This window comes from Rattus norvegicus, chromosome 2 (assembly GCF_036323735.1).
Source record: "Rattus norvegicus strain BN/NHsdMcwi chromosome 2, GRCr8, whole genome shotgun sequence".
Lineage (NCBI taxonomy): Eukaryota > Metazoa > Chordata > Mammalia > Rodentia > Muridae > Rattus > Rattus norvegicus.
In genome coordinates, this window is record NC_086020.1 from 183,613,891 (window position 1) to 183,633,544 (window position 19,654).

The 19,654-nt window shown below is 39.4% G+C and overlaps 1 protein-coding gene and 1 pseudogene across 1 annotated transcript; both read right to left on the reverse strand.

The window, feature by feature from the left end:
• Positions 1 to 900: 900 nt before the first annotated feature.
• Tdpoz1-ps15 (TD and POZ domain containing 1, pseudogene 15) lies at positions 901 to 2,043 on the reverse strand (annotated as a pseudogene).
• Positions 2,044 to 5,996: 3,953 nt separating this feature from the next.
• On the reverse strand, positions 5,997 to 7,091 carry Tdpoz1-ps14 (TD and POZ domain containing 1, pseudogene 14). The gene has a single exon (XM_063282818.1). The coding sequence runs from the start codon at positions 7,089 to 7,091 to the stop codon at positions 5,997 to 5,999; it is 1,095 nt and encodes a 364-aa protein (XP_063138888.1).
• Between the last annotated feature and the right edge of the window lie 12,563 nt (positions 7,092 to 19,654).

The following is a 19,654-nucleotide window of genomic DNA, read 5'->3' on the forward strand; positions in this document are numbered from 1 at the left end:
GAATATTTCCCACTCCATTTTATGAGAGATTACAGTTACCCTGATATCTAAAACAAACATCAATTTCCCTTATGGACTCTGATACAAACATAATCATTAAATAATTAAAAACATATTCCAAGAACACATTAAAAATATCATGTACAAAACCAAAGGAGGCTTTGTCTCAGGTGAATAGGGGTGCTTCGATATACAAAAATCAAACTTTAATTGACCATATAAACCAACTGACAGAAAAAACAGCAAATCAAATGCAAACAAAAAAAGCAAAAAACATGCTCATTAAACTGGATCCAGGAAAGGTCTTTAAGAAGCGAACCGTTAATGATAAAAGTTCTTCAGAGATTGCCACACAGATGATAGAGCTAAATATAATAATGGTAATATAGAAGAAGCCCATGTCAACATCAACTTAAATGGGGAGAAACTCAAAGCCACTGTACAAAAGCAAAGGCAAGTAGTGGTTTCTCATTCTCTTAAATCTACTCAATACAGCAGTTGAAGTCTTAATTAGAACAATAAGGCAACTGGTAATTAACAGGATAAATACATTAAGGTTGAAAGATTTTTATTTGCAGATATATAATACACATAAATTAGGTGAAAAATTTTACATGCCAGTTGAGTTAGGTCATCTATTCTGCTCAGTATAATGCAGACAGGTTTTTCCAAAGAGTCAGTTGAGCTGTGTTTCAGGCCAGTTGAATCCCAGGTTCAAGACATCAGACAAGAATAAAACAGCAGGGTAGATATCAGGTAGAGTGTCCAAGACCCTAGTGCTGCCACACCATTTTGACACATTACAGCTCTTGTAAATCCAGGCTGCCTTTGCCCACATTCACTGTAAATGCTCCAGCAATACTGTAGTCTAAACAGAAGTCATTGGTAAAATGAGTGGTTGTTGCTGTTGGAAGACAGGTGTAGGTCATAGCTGTCAAGCTCCTAAAATATCTTTCAGCATTTGAGTGAGGGCTCCAAGCAAGGACAATGTATAGAAGCCAGGGAGCGAAATGTTTCCTCCACCAAGTAGGGATGTGACTCCACCATTGACTTCCACCCCACAGTCTCAGAGACTTCAGAAGCATGAACTATAATGAAATCCATAGCTTTAGTCTTCAGGTGCTCTGCTCTGTAGAGGTAAGCCAGGATGAGAGTGGGTACAGCATTTTTCACAGAGATGTTGCTGCATAGGGCATCCTCACACATGACCTTCAAGCCCTGCAGGGCATACTTATCAGTAGCTGCCAACAAACCAGTGGCCATTGAGTGGCTGTGGAGGTGTGGTGCCTTCCCTGTGTAAATGAAATGCATCATTTCCTTAAAGACTTGCAAATGAATGTCATGGATCTCAATGCAGTTTGTTAAGCTCTCTAGCATTTCATGTTCAAACATGGCTCTGAAAACTGGAGAGCGAGCTGCTAGAATGGCCTTGTTAGCTCTGAATTCCTGGCCAGCTACCACCAGGCTACAGTCTGTGAAGAGGGAATTTTCCCACAGCTCTCCTAGGTCTTCTGCCAACATCTGCATTGGATCCCAGATTGCAGGTGTCATGTTCTGTCCAGGCCTGCTAAAGAAGGTTCCTATTATGCTCACCTTGAAACCCAGGGTAAGCTTGTCTTCAGGGAGAAGCCAACGACTATGGTAGAGGAGGAAATCTCGAAGGATGAACTTTTTGCATCCTCAGTATTGATTTGGCAGAAACCTTAAAACATCTGAGATCTTTGTAAAAAGATACTTCTCTCCTTGGGCATTTATGATCCAGAACTGTACCTTTGCCCAAAATGGGCTCTTTGGACAACTGAGCAAACCCAGGTAAAGAGACAGGTAATCTGTGCTTTCTTCATCAACACCGTTTGGGTATATTCTCAAACACCATTGTACTTCTTCACTGGCCTCTAATGAGAACCCTGGGCTTGTAATATTTTCCCGAATTCCATCCATGCAAAATGAAAAGTTTCTAATGGTCCACTCATAGCAGAAATTCTGAACACTGATGTGTGTGTAGCCACAGCTCTTGACTTCCAGGTCCCTTGACATGTCTTCTGGAGGTAGTTTGGAGGTTAAAGTTGATCTGAAAGAAGTAATAGAAGTTACTATTCACTCTGTAGGATACAATTATAGATACCCTTTAGATTTTATTTTCTTTGTCTGCTAAATTGTCCCTTTATATTCTTGGAAACTTGTATTTCTATTCAGTTTCTGTAGGTTTCCATATTTGTTCTACTGAAGATAAAACAGACTCACTACGACTGATAAATCTCTCTCTCTATCTCTCTCTCTATCTCTCTCTCTATCTCTCTCTCTCTGTCTGTCTGTCTCTCTGTGTTTGTGTCTCTCTCAGTCTCCATTATCCTCACTCACCCCAGCCATGGGTCTGTCTTTGTGTGTTTTATTGAATCTTATGTCTATGGTAACTATTTTGACTATTCTATCCAATGTTGGAAGAGTTTGGAAGTGTATAAACAATCTCATTTCAATTGTGTAGTATTAATTGGGGTCCTGTAGCAAACATAAAGAATGAATTTCTCTATATACATACAAAGTGGATGTATGAAAAAAATCTGTAGGCAGAGGTCGAGCTAATATAAAGATGGCTAAAGTCAATACTTACTTATTCCACAAGGTTTGAACTCTCAGGTCTTCTTCAGTATTGAACAGAATCCTGAAGAATTAGATTCAGATGCCAGTGAAGAAATGAGTTTGTTAGTAAGATGAGAGCAAGCAAGCAAAGACTCACAATTGACTTCTCCTATATACTTACATAGGCCTGCAATAGAAGTGGGGCCCAGTTAAGTGAATGTCTTCTAGTCTTAAGATCTGAATTAATGGTGTGTGTTTTACTGTCTCAAGACTCAGATTAAAAGTGTGTTTTTCTACCCAAACAGTCTGTAGTTGAACTGGATCTATCTACTTCAACATAAGTCACAAAATGTTAAAAGGCATCCCCTCCAGTATTTTAGGTTACTTCAGTCGACAGATAGTCTAAACATGAAGAAATTCAGTACTCCTTCACCACCAAAGTGATGTTTCATGACTGTGGTGCATTGGGCTGTCAGGAGGGGTGGGGGGTGCCTGATCTAGAAAAGAAATTAAAGACCCTTCTGTGAGATTTGTCAGATAGGCTCCTAACTGTTATTTGGGGGGGGAGCTCTGCAAGAATAAACTGGAGTGGGGCAACATTTGGGTTGTAAATAAACAAATAAGTGATGAAGAAAAAGAAGCAAGTACGGAGAGAAAAGTAAGAGAGGATGCAGTTTTTCCAGGAGAGTTTTTCAGAGATAGGTTGAAAAGAGAGAAATGGAGATATGGGGGGAAAACAGAATGATTCAGAGAACAAGAAAGGAGCCAGGAGAGTACACTAGTTGGTTAAGTTAGTTTGAGGCAAGGCAGAGCAGTTCAGGAAAAACTGAAAGAACACAGATTGAATCAGTTACAATGGAGAGGGTTTTTAAACCACCCAGTCAGACCTCAGAAAGAAGTAGGTAGGAGTGAATCATGCACCTAAAAGTGCCAGAGGCTAAAATGATTCTAGGCCTAGAATAGATTTTAAGAGGCTAGAAGCTTCCAGGACTAGGCCTAGGTTAAGAAGTGGAGGCAGAAAGCCTCAGTGATGACAATAAATACAGATGAATAATAGTTATTTTTACAATAAGAAAACTACAAAGTCTGCAGTAGCTCTATACCAGGTAGACAGCTGAGCTGCTCCATGCACAGTTCAGACCTGCTCCTGCATTTAGGAACAGAGGGTGAATGACTTCAGGGAAGCAAGGAACACTTGTCCCTCAGACAAAACCTGCCCACTTATCTCACTAAATAATTTCTACCTAGACAGATATAATTTCTCTTTCTATGTCTTTTTTCTGCTGATACACAGCCATTTCTGCCATTGCAAAATCTAACATACATTTGACTTTCCTTCAGACAGAGCTGTAGCTTCAGCACCATCTTGGTTGGGGTAGTTTTCTGAGTGACTGCCATTTTTGTTATGGGCAGATAAGGTTGCCTATGCTATTGCTTCAGCATCATCTTAGCTTAAGGCAAGCTTCCCACTGACAATTTTCTCTCATTTCTGGGTCTGAGAGAATATAAATCTTATGGGATTCAAACAATTCTTTTTTTCTGTTTTTTTTTCATTAACTTGAGTATTCTTTTTAAATATTCTGTAGAGCTCTCATTATTTCACCTGGTTACCATAGGCAAATTTATAGGCCAACTTGATTGAAGCTTCCCTGAGGCTCAGCCAACAGAATCTGGTAGTAGACACATATACTCTCCCTACGTTCAACAGCCTTAAAATCCCAGTTGGGTATGGTCAAAGTTAAGGCTGTATCAAGATTTGCCTGGACTTATGTGGGCAGACCATTTACCTCTGGAACCAATTTCCAAGCTTCTCCAACAATTCTCTCACTTTCTTCAGTTGTGAAAAGAACCTGGAACTATTGTTGACAGTCATCCCTGGTTGGATTATGAGTCAACATGATTGAATCTAAAAGACCTAGGGGGATCTGAGGGTCTTTTCGAAAATGGAGGGAGGGGATCTATGACTTACAATTATAAAGGTCAGTACTGGTTAATGGTACATAGGACACAAACTGTCTCCCCTGTACATCTGTGTGTTCAGAAGACTAAGAGGAGTAAGGTCATAGTACAGTCAATCCCTTTGGGCAGTATAGCATGAATGTGTGTTGAACTCATATTAGGTAAGGGCACTAAAACTCATCAAAGTAAAAACGCCTAAGCTGCCATTTCAATTCTCACTATCTGTGCACCAAATCAAAGGCATCAAAGTATAGCAGCAGCCATTAAGAGTCTCCCCATCAGAAAATGCCCAGGTCCATAATTTTCATCTGCTATACTAAGAGGCGTTATGGCATATACTCCTCAAATCATTTCACAAAATAAAAAGAGAAGGAATATTTCCCACTTTATTTTATGAGAGACTACAGTTACAGTGATATCTAAAACACACATCAATTTCCCTTAGGGACTCATGCAAACATAATCATTAAATAATTGCAGGAATACATGAAAAATATCATTCACAAAATTAGGGTTTGTCTCAAGGTGAGTAATGGTGGTTCAATATACAGAAATCTATAAAATTTAATTGACCACATAGATTAACTGAAAGAAAAAAAAGCAAAACAAAAGTGAACAAACAAAATCAAAAAACATGATCATGGGGGTTGGGGATTTAGCTCAGCGGTAGAGCACTTGCCTAGGAAGCGCAAGGCCCTGGGTTCGGTCCCCAGCTCCGAAAAAAAAAATAAAATAAAATAAAAAATAAAAAACATGATCATTAAACTGGATCAGGACATGGACTTTAAGAAGCAATCTCTTAATGATAAAAGTTCTCCAGAGATGGTCACAGAGATTATGTGGCTAGATATAATAATGGTAATATAGAAGAATCCCATATCAAGATCAACTTAAATGGGGAGAAACTCAAAGCCCCTGTACAAAAGCAAAGGTCAGTCAAGGTTTCTCATTCTCTTAAATAGATTGAATGCAAGAGTTGAAATCTTAATTGAAACAATAAGGCAACTGGCAATAAAGAGGATAAATACAGTAAAGTTGAAAGAATTTTTATTTGCAGATAGATACTACACATGAATTAGGTGGAAAACTTTACACGTCAGTTAATACATTTAAGTTAGGTCACCAATTCTGCTCAGTCCAATGCAAACAGGTTTCTCCAAAGAAAGTCAGTTAGGATCTGCTTCAGGCCAGATGAATTCCAGGTACAAGACATCAGACAAGAAGAAAACAAAATCAATAGGATAGGTGTCAGGTATAGTGTCCAAGACCCTAGTGCTGCACTTACCCTACACACCATTTTGAAATATTACAGCTCTGTGAAATCCATAGCCACCATGCTGCCCTGCCCCAGATTCACTGTAAGTGTTCCAGTCAAACTGTAATCTAAACAGAAGTCATTGTTAAAAACACTGGTTATAGCTGTTAGCAGCCAGGTGCAGGCCATAACTGACAAGCTCCTAAACTATCTTTTGGCGTTTGAGTGAGGGCTCCAAGGAAAAACAATGTACAGAAGCCAGGGTGCGAAATGCTTCATCCACCAAGTGGGGATGAGACTCCACCATTGACTTCCACTCCAAGGTCTCAGAGACTTCAGAAGCATGAAGTATAATGAAATCCATGGCCCTAGTCTTCAGGTGCTCTGTGCTGTGGAGGTCAGCCAGGATGAGAGTTGGTACAGCATTCTTCACAGAGAGGTTCCTGCACAGGGAATCCTCACAAATGACCTTCAAGTCCTGCAGATCATACTTATCAGCAGCTGCCAACAAACCTGTGGCCATTGAGTGGCTGTGAAGGTGTGGTGCCTTCCCTGTGTAAATGAAGGCCATCAGTTCCTTAAAGACTTGCAGGTGAATGTCGTGAATCTCAATGTGGTTTGTTAGGTGCTCCTGCATTTCATGTTCAAACATGGCTCTGAAAACTGGAGAGCGAGTTGCTAGAATGGCCTTGTGAGCTCTGAATTCCTGCCCACTTACAACAAGGGTGCAGTCTGTGAAGAGGGAATTTTCCCACAGTTCTCCTACATCATCAGCCAACATCTGTGTTGCATCCTTGATTGCAGGTCTCATGTTATGTCCAGGCCTGCTAAAGGAGGGTCCTACTATGGACACCTTGCAACACAGGATGAGCCGGTCTTCAGGGAGAAGACAATGCCTATGGGAGAGGAGGAAATCTCGAAGGATGAACTTCCTCAATGCCCATTGTTCGTTTGGAAGAAACCTTATAACATTTGGGATCTTTGTAATATGATGCTTCTCTCCTTGGGCATTTAAGATCCAGCACTGGAACTTTGCCAAAACTGGGCTCTTTGGACAACTGTGCAAACCCAGGCAAACAGACAGGTAATCTTTGCTTTCTTCATCAACACCGTTTGGGTATATTGTCAAACACCATTGCACTTCTTCATTGGTCTCTAATGAGAACACTGGGCTTGTAATATTTTCCCAAATTCCTTCCATCCAAAATGAAAAGTTGCTAATGGTCCACTTGTAGCAGAATTTCTGAACACTGATATGTGTATAGCCGCAGATCTTGGCTTCCAGGTCCCCTGACATATCTTCTGGAGGTAGTTTGGAGATTAAAGTTGATCTGAAAGAAGTAATAGAATTTACTCTTTATTCTGCAAGATACAATTATAGATAGCCTTTTGTTTTTATTTTCAATTTTCTGCTAAATTGCCCCTTTCATATTCTTGAAAATGTCTATTTCTAAGCAGGAACTATAGGTTTCCATACTTGTTCTACCAAACATAAAACAGACCCACTCTGACTGTTAAATCTCTCTCTCTCTCTCTCTCTCTCCCTCTCTCTCTCTCTCTCTCTCTCTCTCTCTCTCTCTCTCTCTCTCTCTCTCTGTCTCTCTCTCTCTCTCTCTCTCTCCCCTCATTTGATTGTGACTGTATGTCTCTGTCTTTGTTTTTTTATGTCTCTCTCAGTCTCCACTACCCCCACCCAAAACTACCATGGTTCTGTATATCTCTGTGTATCTTTATTGACTCTTAGTTCAATAGTAACTAGGTTTGACTATTCTATCCAACTTTTGAACTGTTTGGAAATGTATAAACACTACCATTTCAACTGTGTTGTACTAATCAGGGGCGTGTAATAAACATAAAGAATAAATTTCTCTACATAAATAGAAAGTGGATGTATGAGAAAAATCTGTAGGCAGAAGTCAAACTAATATAAAGTTGGCTAATATCAATACTTGCTTATTCCACAAGATTTGAAGTCTCAGATCCTCTTCAGAATTCAACAGAATCCTGCAGAAATAGGTTTGGATGCCAGTGTAGAAATGAGCTTGCTAGTAAAGTGAGAGCAAGCAGGTAGACTCACAGCATCCTTCTTCTACGTACTTTTATAGGCCTGCAACAGAAGTGGGGCCCAGTTAATGGTGTGTCTTCTAGACTTAAGATTTGGATTAATGGTACATGTTTTCCAGACTCAAGACTCAGACTAAAGGTGTGTTTTTCTACCAAAAGAGTCTGTAGATGAACTGGATATATCTACTTCAACTTAAGCCAAAAACTGTTAAAAACCATCCTCTCCAGTTTTTTAGGTTACTTAAGTCCACAGGAAGTCTAAAAAGGAGGACATTCGATACTCCTTAACAAGCAAAATGATGTTTCATGATTGTGGTGCATTGGGGTGTTGGGAGGGGTGGGGGTTCCTGAGCTAGAAAAGAAAATAAAGACCCTGCTATGAGTTTTGTCAGATAGTCTCCTGTCTGTTATTTGGAGCAAGGGGGTGATGAAGAACTCTGCAAGGATAAACTGGAATTTACATCCCAAATTTATTTATTTACATTTGGGATGTAAGTAAATAAAATAAATAATGAAGAAAAAGAAACCAGTACAGAGAGCAAAGTAAGATGGGAGGCAGTTTTTCCAGGAGAGTTTTTCGGAGACAGGTTAAAGAGAGAGAAATGGAGACACAGGGAAAGACAGAATGATTCAGAGAATAAGAAAGGAGCCAGAAGAATACAATAGTTGGTGAAAGTTAGAATGAGGCAAGGAAGAGCAGCTCAGGAAAAACTGAAATAATTCAGATTGAATCAGGTACAATTGAGAATAGTTTTAAACTACCCATCCAGACCTCAGAAAAAACTAAAAAGGAGTGACTTATTCACCTATAAGTATCACAGGCTAAATTTTTTTCTAGGCCTAGAATAGGCGTAGTGTCTAGAAGCTTCCAGAAATGACAATAAATACAAATAATAGTTGTTATTTTTACTATAAAAACACTAGAAAGTCTTCAGCAGGTCTAAACCAGATGTGACAGCTGAGCTGTTCCATGAACAGGTCAAACCCTCTGCATTCAGCAATAGAGGATGAATGACTACAGGGAAAGGAAAGACCACTTGTCCCTCAAAGAACACATGCCCATTTATCTCTGTGTTTTTCTCTTTTTATGTTTTTTTTTGCACATACACATCCATTTATGACAATTTCAAGATACAAAAAAACCTATGACTTTCCTTCAGAGAGGGGTGTAGCTTCAGCACCATCTTCACTGAGGGCAGTCTGCTGAGTGACTGCCATCTTTGTTGTGGGCAGGTAAGGTTTTCCTATGCTATTGTTTCAGCACCATCTTAGCTAATGCAGACCATATGACTGGTTGTAGCTTCAGTGTCATCTTAGTTAATGACAGGCCTGTGGCCATCTACCATATTTACTGTAGGCAGTTACATAAACATTGCCTCCTTACATTAGAACAGTCTTTGAATCGCTAATTTCTATCCTGATTTGGTAAATCTTCAATATTAATTTAATGATTTGCAGCAGTAAAAATTTAAAGAGCATTAATGATTGCATAACTCATATGCTTAATAGATATTCACTATCAATCTTTTCAGAAACCTGCTGAATGTAACCTTACATGTTTAAAGTTATTAGGACAGAGAATCCCGTGCATAGATGTTACAACTGCCCCACCCCCACCCACCAAGATCTCTGAGAAGAAATAGACACAGTGACAAGACTGCCTAGATTGTGGTATGATAACCACTGAGAAAGAGTGCTCCATTGCCTTGCTGCTGCCATATATCAGCCTACACTGCTGTCAAACTGAAGATACAAGAGAGTTAAATGTCTCATATTGCCTAGGACAAGGTGAATCATTTTTTCCAAAGTTCCTACTCCACAGGAAATATCTTCTCCTCTTCTGGGCCTAATGACCCCACTGACTCTGACTGAGTTATGATGGAGACCACAGGAACCTGGGAAAACTGTCTAGGTAGTAGACTATTGACCAACCTCTGACATTTTAATTAATGATATCTACATTATAATTCATGTTTTTCAACTTTCTGAGTACAATTGTGACTAAGCTAACTACAACTAAAATACATACCTCTACTTCCTTAGCCAAGGTAATCTACCATCTTCTTACCTAAGTAGTCAATTCATTAACTATTTAAGACTACCAGATTCTTAGCAAAAACAGAAAGGCTTGCATGAGTCACAGGCTTCAGGACAATGGATATGCATATTCAGATATACTCATGCTAAACTATATGATCGATTATCCTCAAAAGTTGTATAATTTTCAAGGTCCTTTAATTTTCTTTTCAATACATACCTAAAAATGTTTCCCATTATACTAAATTTATATACATTCAGTGTCCTAGACAGAAGTAAAAGCCCTTCTTGCTTCTTTCTGTTCCCGGAAAGGTTTTGTCATCCCTAAACTTATCTTAAAGATTGCTCACTCTGTTAACAAGCTTATCTATCTCTTCTGTAAGCATATAAGCTCCAAGAAACACAATAAGACCTACATTCCAAGAATGATTTAGACTCCATCGGCATAAGTAACCTGTCAATAAATAGCCTAATTCCTACTTGTGACCTATTCCAGAGAGTGAGGTTCCTCTCCTGTTCCTGGGATAGGAATGCTCTTCATTCAAACCACCAAGACTTAAGGGTTTCAAATGTACACCTAAGAAAAATTATTTTCTCCCAAATACACTTAACTTTATTCTCTAATAAATATAATCTACTACTATTACTATTAAATCTACCTCCACCCCCCCACCCACCCACACATAAAGTTTCAAAATCTTGTCAGGTTCAGGAATTTATTCATAATCAATATTCATGACAGTTCCAGTCGTGCAAGCTACATGCTCCAATCTACTCTAACAGATACAGACTATTCAAATGGACCTGCTCCTAGTACGTACAGATAGTTCCACAGACCCTTAATAGCAAGGAAACAGTGAACTCTCTTAAGACTGGATCAATATCAACACCAAATTTTCCTTGGTTTCCTAAATACACATTGTCCCAAAGTGAGCAAGAGTTAGTGAAAGATCATGATGGCCCTATTCCTGTTCCACCATAGTCTCTCTCAAATTTTTCCTTTAATTTTAAGTTAATCCATAATGAAGGAATTTTAGCATTCCTCCTAGGCATCATCGAACAGTTATCTGGTAAAAGAGAGATAGGCATGACTCACTATAAAAAAGGCTGCTTGCTCCTTCCTACTCTCTTATTCTCTTACTCCTAATCTCCCTGATACTTTAACCCCTTTCTCTATCTCTCTCCCCCTTTCCCCATTCCCCCTCTTTCTCCATATGTTCCTGGCCAGCAACTCTATCTCCATTTCTCTCTCTCTTTTTTTTTTTTGTTTTTTCTTTCCTTTTTTTTTTCTATTAACTTGAGTATTTCTTATATACATTTCGAGTGTTATTCCCTTTCCCGGTTTCCGGGCAAATATCCCCCTCCTCCCTCCCCTTCCTTATGGGTGTTCCCCTCCCAGCCCTCCCCCCATTGCCGCCCTCCCCCCCATAGTCTAGTTCACTGGGGGTTCAGTCTTAGCAGGACCCAGGGCTTCCCCTTCCACTGGTGCTCTTACTAGGATATTCATTGCTACCTATGGGGTCAGAGTCCAGGGTCAGTCCATGTATACTCTTTAGGTAGTGGCTTAGTCCCTGGAAGCTCTGGTTGCTTGGCATTGTTGTACATATGGGGTCTCGAGCCCCTTCAAGCTCTTCCAGTTCTTTCTCTGATTCCTTCAACGGGGGTCCTATTCTCAGTTCAGTGGTTTGCTGCTGGCATTCGCCTCTGTATTTGCTGTATTCTGGCTGTGTCTCTCAGGAGCGATCTACATCCGGCTCCTGTCGGCCTGCACTTCTTTGCTTCATCCATCTTGTCTAATTGGGTGGCTGTATATGTATGGGCCACATGTGGGGCAGGCTCTGAATGGGTGTTCCTTCAGTCTCTGTTTTAATCTTTGCCTCTCCCTTCCCTGCCAAGGGTGTTCTTTTTCCTCATTTAAAGAAGGAGTGAAGCATTCACATTTTGATCATCCGTCTTGAGTTTCGTTTGTTCTAGGGATCTCGGGTAATTCAAGTGTTTGGGCTAATAGCCACTTATCAATGAGTGCATACCATGTATGTCTTTCTGTGATTGGGTTAGCTCACTCAGGATGATATTTTCCAGTTCCAACCATTTGCCTACGAATTTCATAAACTCATTTTTTTTGATAGCTGAGTAATATTCCATTGTGTAGATGTACCACATTTTCTGTATCCATTCCTCTGTTGAAGGGCATCTGGGTTCTTTCCAGTTTCTGGCTATTATAAATAAGGCTGCGATGAACATAGTGGAGCATGTGTTTCTTTTATATGTTGAGGCATCTTTTGGGTATATGCCCAAGAGAGGTATAGCTGGATCCTCAGGCAGTTCAATGTCCAATTTTCTGAGGAACCTCCAGACTGATTTCCAGAATGGTTTTACCAGTCTGCAATCGCACCAACAATGGAGGAGTGTTCCTCTTCCTCCACATCCTCGCCAGCATCTGCTGTCACCTGAGTTTTTGATCTTAGCCATTCTCACTGGTGTGAGGTGAAATCTCAGGGTTGTTTTGATTTGCATTTCCCTTATGACTAAAGATGTTGAACATTTCTTTAGGTGTTTCTCAGCCATTCGGCATTCCTCAGCTGTGAATTCTTTGTTTAGCTCTGAACCCCATTTTTTAATAGGGTTATTTATCTCCCTGCGGTCTAACTTCTTGAGTTCTTTGTATATTTTGGATATAAGGCCTCAATCTGTTGTAGGATTGGTAAAGATCTTTTCCCAATCTGTTGGTTGCCGTTTTGTCCTAACCACAGTGTCCTTTGCCTTACAGAAGCTTTGCAGTTTTATGAGATCCCATTTGTCGATTCTTGATCATGGAGCATAAGCCATTGGTGTTTTGTTCAGGAAATTTTTTCCAGTGCCCATGTGTTCCAGGTGCTTCCCTAGTTTTTCTTCTATTAGTTTCATTTCTCTCTCTTTTTGTCTTCCTCCCTCTCTGACTCACACAGTCTCTCTATATGTATGTATGTCTTCTTTTTCAGCCTCTACTCTCTTCTCTTCCCTACCCGACTTCCCTTTCTATGCTCTAAATAACCTTGATTCTACACTGTAACTATACTAAGTGCATATATATATATATATATATATATATATATATATATATATATATATATATATATCTCCATGTATCTACTGATCTATCATCTATCTATACTATTTATACTAAAAATAAACTACATCTAAACCATATAATAAACTATATTCTATACAATGGCTGGTAACCCTGGGGGAAAGGATACTTCAGGATGGGCCTGAAAGTGCAACCCTCCAACCCATACCACACCTAGTTCTAACAAACAAATCCTGGTGATCTTTTCATAAAACAAAACAGTTGTAATGTCGACCTATCAATGGGTTTCAGAAAATGTTCTACGTTCTGATTTCAAATTTGTTATGTTAGTCAGAGGCCTCTATAGAATGTACAGAATAAGTTTATCTGTATGAATAGAAACTGGATATATATGAGAAAAATCTAAGGGTGAGGTCCAGCTACCTAACAATGGCTAAAGCCAGTACTTACGCAGTCAACAAGGTTTGAAGTATCAGGTCTTCTTCTTCAATGTATAATAGAATTCTGAAGTAGGCTCTAATGCCGGTGAGGGAATGGGCTGCTAGTAAGATGAAAGCACTCAGGCAAAGACAGAAGGCTTCCTTCTTCCAAGTGCTTATATAGGCCTCCATCAGAAGGTGTGGCCCAGTGCTGTACTCCCAAAATTTGGATTAAAGGTAGGTAAGTTTCTGACTCAGCACTCAGATTAAAGGCGTGTTTTTCTAGTGAGACACTATTTGAACCAGCTGTATCTACTTCAACTTATGAAAAAAATTAAAGGTTATGTATGCCAACTAGTTTTGGACTTAAATTAATTAAATTAATTAAATTAATTCCAGAGTTAGTCCAGATGGGAATATGAGTAGCCATGACCAGTGAACTGTGGCGAATCTTCCATAAATGAAGGGAATTTTCTGCAAAGCTACTATTTAAGCTTGTGCTGGACTTACCTTAATTCCTTCCACAAACATCATCAGAGATGGGATGTGAACTTGTCAGAAGTATGAGTGTTCACAAAATGGAGGGCAGGTGGAAGAACTCTTATATGGTGGGCATAAAGCAGAGCCCCAAACCTCTGAGGGTGGCTTTTTTCTATCATGTATATTTGTCCAATCAGATCCACAGACCTTGTGATGACTACCCCAAATTTGGTTGGGGGGGGGTCTTGTAATTCCCTCTCAAGTATTCCTCCTTAAAAATCATTTCCCAGTTTTACTTAAGGGTGTGGTTTAAGAATATCCTAAGTACTTTTTCAATTCAATCACTTTAACTGGCAGGATTCATCTCATCAGTACTTCATAGTCTACATCCTGTGCAGGTGAGTTCTCACCTCTTTAGACTTGGGACTGAACTGCTTGTTCTCTTGGTCCTGAGAAGGGAGAGAGTATTCTGTTTGCCAAGGGCTACAGCATATATTGAATAGATATCAAAGATTGAAGTTTGTGATGTTTGCATTGATGTAAAGTGACATGTAAAATTCTATCTAGGTCTCTCATCTCTCTAGTTTGTCATGTCTTAGGAAGAATCCATGGCACAGAAGACACATAAAAATATTCAGTGATTCAATCACTTCTGCAGCTCCTCGCTCTCCTGTATAACTTGCTCCAAGTTTTTTATCTCTCAATACTAGATAAATCAATCAATTAATTTTTACTTTTTATTCCTGCATTAGACTTATTGAAAAGTATGAATATCAGTGACTCTGTCCCTGGTGTTTTGGGGCCTCAATAAGAGGATCCCCAGATAGATATCTAACATTGGAGATGCTTGTAGATGATCACTGTGCAACCTCCCCTTTGCAGGAAAGATGCTCTAAATTGTTCCTTTCTTAGCTCTCAGGAGTAGGCTCCTGTAGGGTGGAAGTGTGACCCCCTGGGCTTTGCTAATGAAATCTCTGTCACAGGATAAGATAGGGGTAAAGTATTTGTAGGATGGTGAATGGGAGGAGTGATTTACTAGAAACCTGCCAGAAACGAAAGGATTTTGTACCACACAGTAGGAAGACAGGTGATAATGGTAGTAATTATCCTCATACCAAAGACTGCACCTAGTTATTATAAAAATCCAAACTGATTGTATGAGGACCAGCAGACTCTTTTAGCTTCTACCCCTGAGATCTAGTAGAAACAGTACCACCAACCAGGCAGTAAACACTAGCTGAGATGAGGCCTCCAACATATGTACATCAGGAGACCTCTGAGTCTGGGTTCAGTCAGAGAAGACAAACCTAACCCTCAAGAGACTGGAGGCCCAAGGAACGTTAGAGTTCTGGTGGAGTGTATGAGAAGGGGACATCCTTGTGGAGATTGGAGGGTGTGGTTTAATGGGGGCTGGGAGTTTGGGATGTGGAACCCTGTGTGGGAGGGTGGATCAGGACTGGAATAAAATCTGGAATGTAAAAATAAATAACTAAATAAAAATATTGAAAGGTATTTAAAAAAAAGACAAATGTACATAGAAAGCTCAAGAGAGAGATGGATAGAGCAGGAGAGAGAGAGAGAGAGAGAGAGAGAGAGAGAGAGAGAGAGAGAGAGAGAGAGAAAAGAGGAGAGAGAGAAATGAGATAGAGAGAGACAAAGATGCACGGAGAGATAAAGAGACACACAGTGACACTAAACAGACAACAAGTTGTGGCTGGCACATATCCATGCTCCCAGAAAGAGGAGAATCTGGTGATGTCTTTCACAGTCTCTAGAAACTGGTATGTACACTGAAGATGCCTTAACCATACTTACCTCAGAGGTTTCAGTCCAGGCAGCAGTCGAATACTTTCCTCTAAAAGACATATTTATTTGCACATATTAATTGTCATCCTTGAGGTTTTTTGCCTTGTTCTGCTGACATAGGACTAATCATGGAAGATTCTAGCCTATGTCAAATCAAACTAGGTTTAGAATGTTCTCAGCTTCTGATATTTATGGCTGAATAAGCTCACCACTTTGTAGTGCTTTCTGATCTCTGGCTGCCTGATTTCATTTGTTCTGGCTCTAAACTTCTCTCCACTGTAACTGCTTTATTTTGGCTTTTCTCAGCTGCCTGTGAATTGCTCACTTGGTCTCATACTAACTTTGGAAATCAGTCCTAATCTTCTGTCTCCACCTCACTCTCTGACTTGTTCTGTCTGTCTCTCTCTTGTAGTCTCTTCAACCTCTCTCTGTTCCATTGTCCCATTAAAACTGGCCTCTCTATCCTTTACTCTCTTCACTGACCTATGGAATAGCTTCCATTCCTATACCTTCTTGTCAAAGTTGGGCACATCCTTTTCTGTCTAATACTTCTCTGATTTTTCACTTTCCTTTCACACTGTTGCTTCTTTCTACAAATTTATTTTACTTTCAGTGTGTGGAATTTATTGTGGATACTAACGGTTTGTCTGTATTCCAACCAGAGGGATTAAAGGTATCTCCCAAAGCTGAGCCACTTCACAACTAAAAATTTTATTTATATCAATTGAGTTTTGAGTTCTTTGTGTAGGCATTTTGGGGTTTAGGATTTACTGTTATAAATCTGGCGAATAAATTAAAAGCTGGTGAGGATTTGATTTTATGCAGATTTGATTTTGTTCAGACTGGTAGCCAGCTTTTTGGTGACTAGTCAAAGCTTTTGTTTGTTTGTTTGCTTGTTTTTTTTTTTTCAGGAGGTAACACAATTATGATCAAGTATGCTGAAACAGTTTCCTTTTTTGTTGAAGTGTCAGGCTCCTTGTAAGTGTTTTAGGAAAAAAATTGATCAAACAAAATTGTCCCAATCTGGATCTCAGGTTGAGCACAGTTTGGAATCCCTTGACCACTGCCCTCTCTTCCTTGCTCTGAAGGGGTTAGACCCTAGCATCTCAAACTATAGTTTCTAGAATTACTGTGGAGCCTCCAGGATTCTTGTTTTGGAGTCTCCTGAGAAGTCTTGAACATGAATTCATATTCCATGGCATTTTCATATTTATTGATTTTTCTCTTATATATTACACCTTAGCAAGAGTTTCTCCTCCCTCACTTCCTCCATGTAGGCCCTGCAACCCCAATACATCCTCTTACACATCAACTACTTTGGTTCCTTCCAAAGGAGAGCAGGCCTCCCAAAGATGTCAACTAAGCAGGACAGGTTACATTAAGCCTGGCACATGCCATCATACTGAGGTGGGACACTGCAAACCAGTAGGATGAAAGAGGTCCCAAAAGCAGGCAAAACAGTGAGAGACACATACCTGGTGATTATAAAAAATGGTCCATGCTATATCCTGCTGCCAACAACAGTTGTCTTTTCTGTCCCCTTGTTTCCCATGGATAGCCAGACACATTTTGGTGGACACGGGGCACAAAATTCTGTCTTGAAACAAATACTATGGTTAATTTCAAATAAAAAACATGGGTAAAGGTGCAACAGAAAGCAGCAGAAACCAAGACTACTTGGCAACATGAGAGCCCAATTCCCCCACCAAAGTAAACACTGGATATCCAAACACACCAGAAAAGCAAGTTCTAGACTTAAAATCACATTTTATCATGATGATGAAGGACTTTAAGAAGGTCATAAATAACTCCCCTAAGGAAATACAGGACAACACAGGTAAACAACTAGAAGTCCCTAAAATGGAAACAGAAATATCTCTGAAAGAACACTTGAAAAAACAACAAAACAGGACAAGGAAATGAACAAAATGATCCAGGATTTAAAAATGTAAATAGAAGCAATAAATAAAGCACAAAGGGACATAAGCATGGAGATAGAAAACCTGGGGAAGAGATCAGGAGTCATATTTGCGACCATCACCAACAGAATACAAGAGATAGAAGAGAGAAACTCAGAAGAAAAAGATAGCATAGAAAACATCGACACAACTGTCAAAGATAATCTTAAATGGAAAAAGCTCCTAGCCTGAAACATACAGAAAATCCAGGACACAATGAGAAGATCAAACCTAAGGATAATAAGTATTAAAGCGAGTGAAGACTCCCAACTTAAAGGACCAGTAAATTTCTTCAACAAAATCATAGAAGAAAACTTCGCTAACCTAAAGAAAGGGATGGCCATACACATACAAGATGCCTACAGAATTCCAAATAGATTGGACTAGAAAAGGAACTCCACCTGTCACATAATAATCAAAACACAAAACGCACAAAACAAAGAAAGAATATTAAAAGCAGTAAGGGGAAAAGGTCAAGAACATGTAAAGGCAGACCTATCAGAATTACACCAGACTTCTCACTAGAGACTATGAAAGCCAGAAGATGCAAGCAGATGTCATACAAAGCCTAAGAGAACATACATGCCAGCCCAGGCGTGGAAGTATCCATGCAAAACTATCAATTAGCATTGAGGGAGAAACCAAGACATTCCATGACAAAACCAAATTCATGCAATATCTTTCTACAAATCCAACCCTACAAAGGATAATAAATGGTGAAACCCAACAGAAAGAGGCAAGCTACGCCCTACAAAAAGCAAAAAGTAATGTTTTAGCAACAAAACCAAAATAAGAGGAGCACACAACCATAACCCCACCTCCAAACACGAAAAGAACTGAAGACAAAGATTAACAGACTGGATATGTGGAGAGGACCCAGCATTTTGCTACATACAGGAAACACACCTCAGAGACAAAGAGGACACTACCTCAGAGTAAAAGCCTGGAAAACCACTTTCTGATCCAATTGTCTGAAGAAGCAAGCTGGAGATGCCACTCTAATAGAGAATAAAATCGACTTTCAAACAAAAGTCATCGAAAAAGATAAGGAAGGGCACTTCATATTCATCAAAGGGAATTCCACCAAGATGAACTCTCAATCCTAAATATCTATGCTCCAAACACAAGGACACCTACATACATAAAGAAAAGCTTACTAAAGCTCAAAACACACATTGCACTACACAATAATAGTAGGAGATTTCAACACCCCACTCTCATCAATGGACAGATCATGGAAACATATTTAGCAGAGACATAGACTAACAGAAGTTATGAACCAAATGTACTTAACTGATGTTTATAGAACATTCCATCCTAAAACAAAAGGATATACCTTCTTCTCACCACCTCATGGTGCCTTCTCCAAAACTGACCATAAAATCATTCACAAAACAGGACGGAACAGATACAGAAAGATGGAAATAGTCACATGCATACTATCAGACCACCAGGGACTAAGAATGTTCTTCAATAACAAAAATAAGGAAAGAAGGCCCACTTATACATGGGGGTTGAACAATGCTCTACTCAATGATAACTTGGTCAAGGAAGAAATAAAGAAATTAAAGGCTCCTTAGAATTTAATGAAAATGAGGTACAACATACCCAAACTTATAGGACACAATGAAAGCTGTGCTAAGAGGAAAACTCATAGCTCTGAGTGCCTGCAGAAAGAAATAGGAGAGGGCATATATCAGCAGCTTGATTGCACACCTAAAAGCTCTAGAACAAAAAGAAGCAAATACACACAGGAGCAGTAGAAGGCAGGAAATAAACAAACTCAGTGCTGAAATCAACCAAGTAGAAATATAAGAACTATAAAAAGAATCAACAGAACCAAAAGCTGGTTCATTGAGAAAATCAACAAGATAGATAAACCCTTAGCCAGACTAACCAGAGGGAACAGAGAGGATGTCCAAATTAACAAAATCAGAAATGAAAAGGGAGACATAACAAAAGAATCAGAGGAAATTCAAAAAAACATCAGATCCTACTACAAATGCCTGTATTCAACAAAACTTGA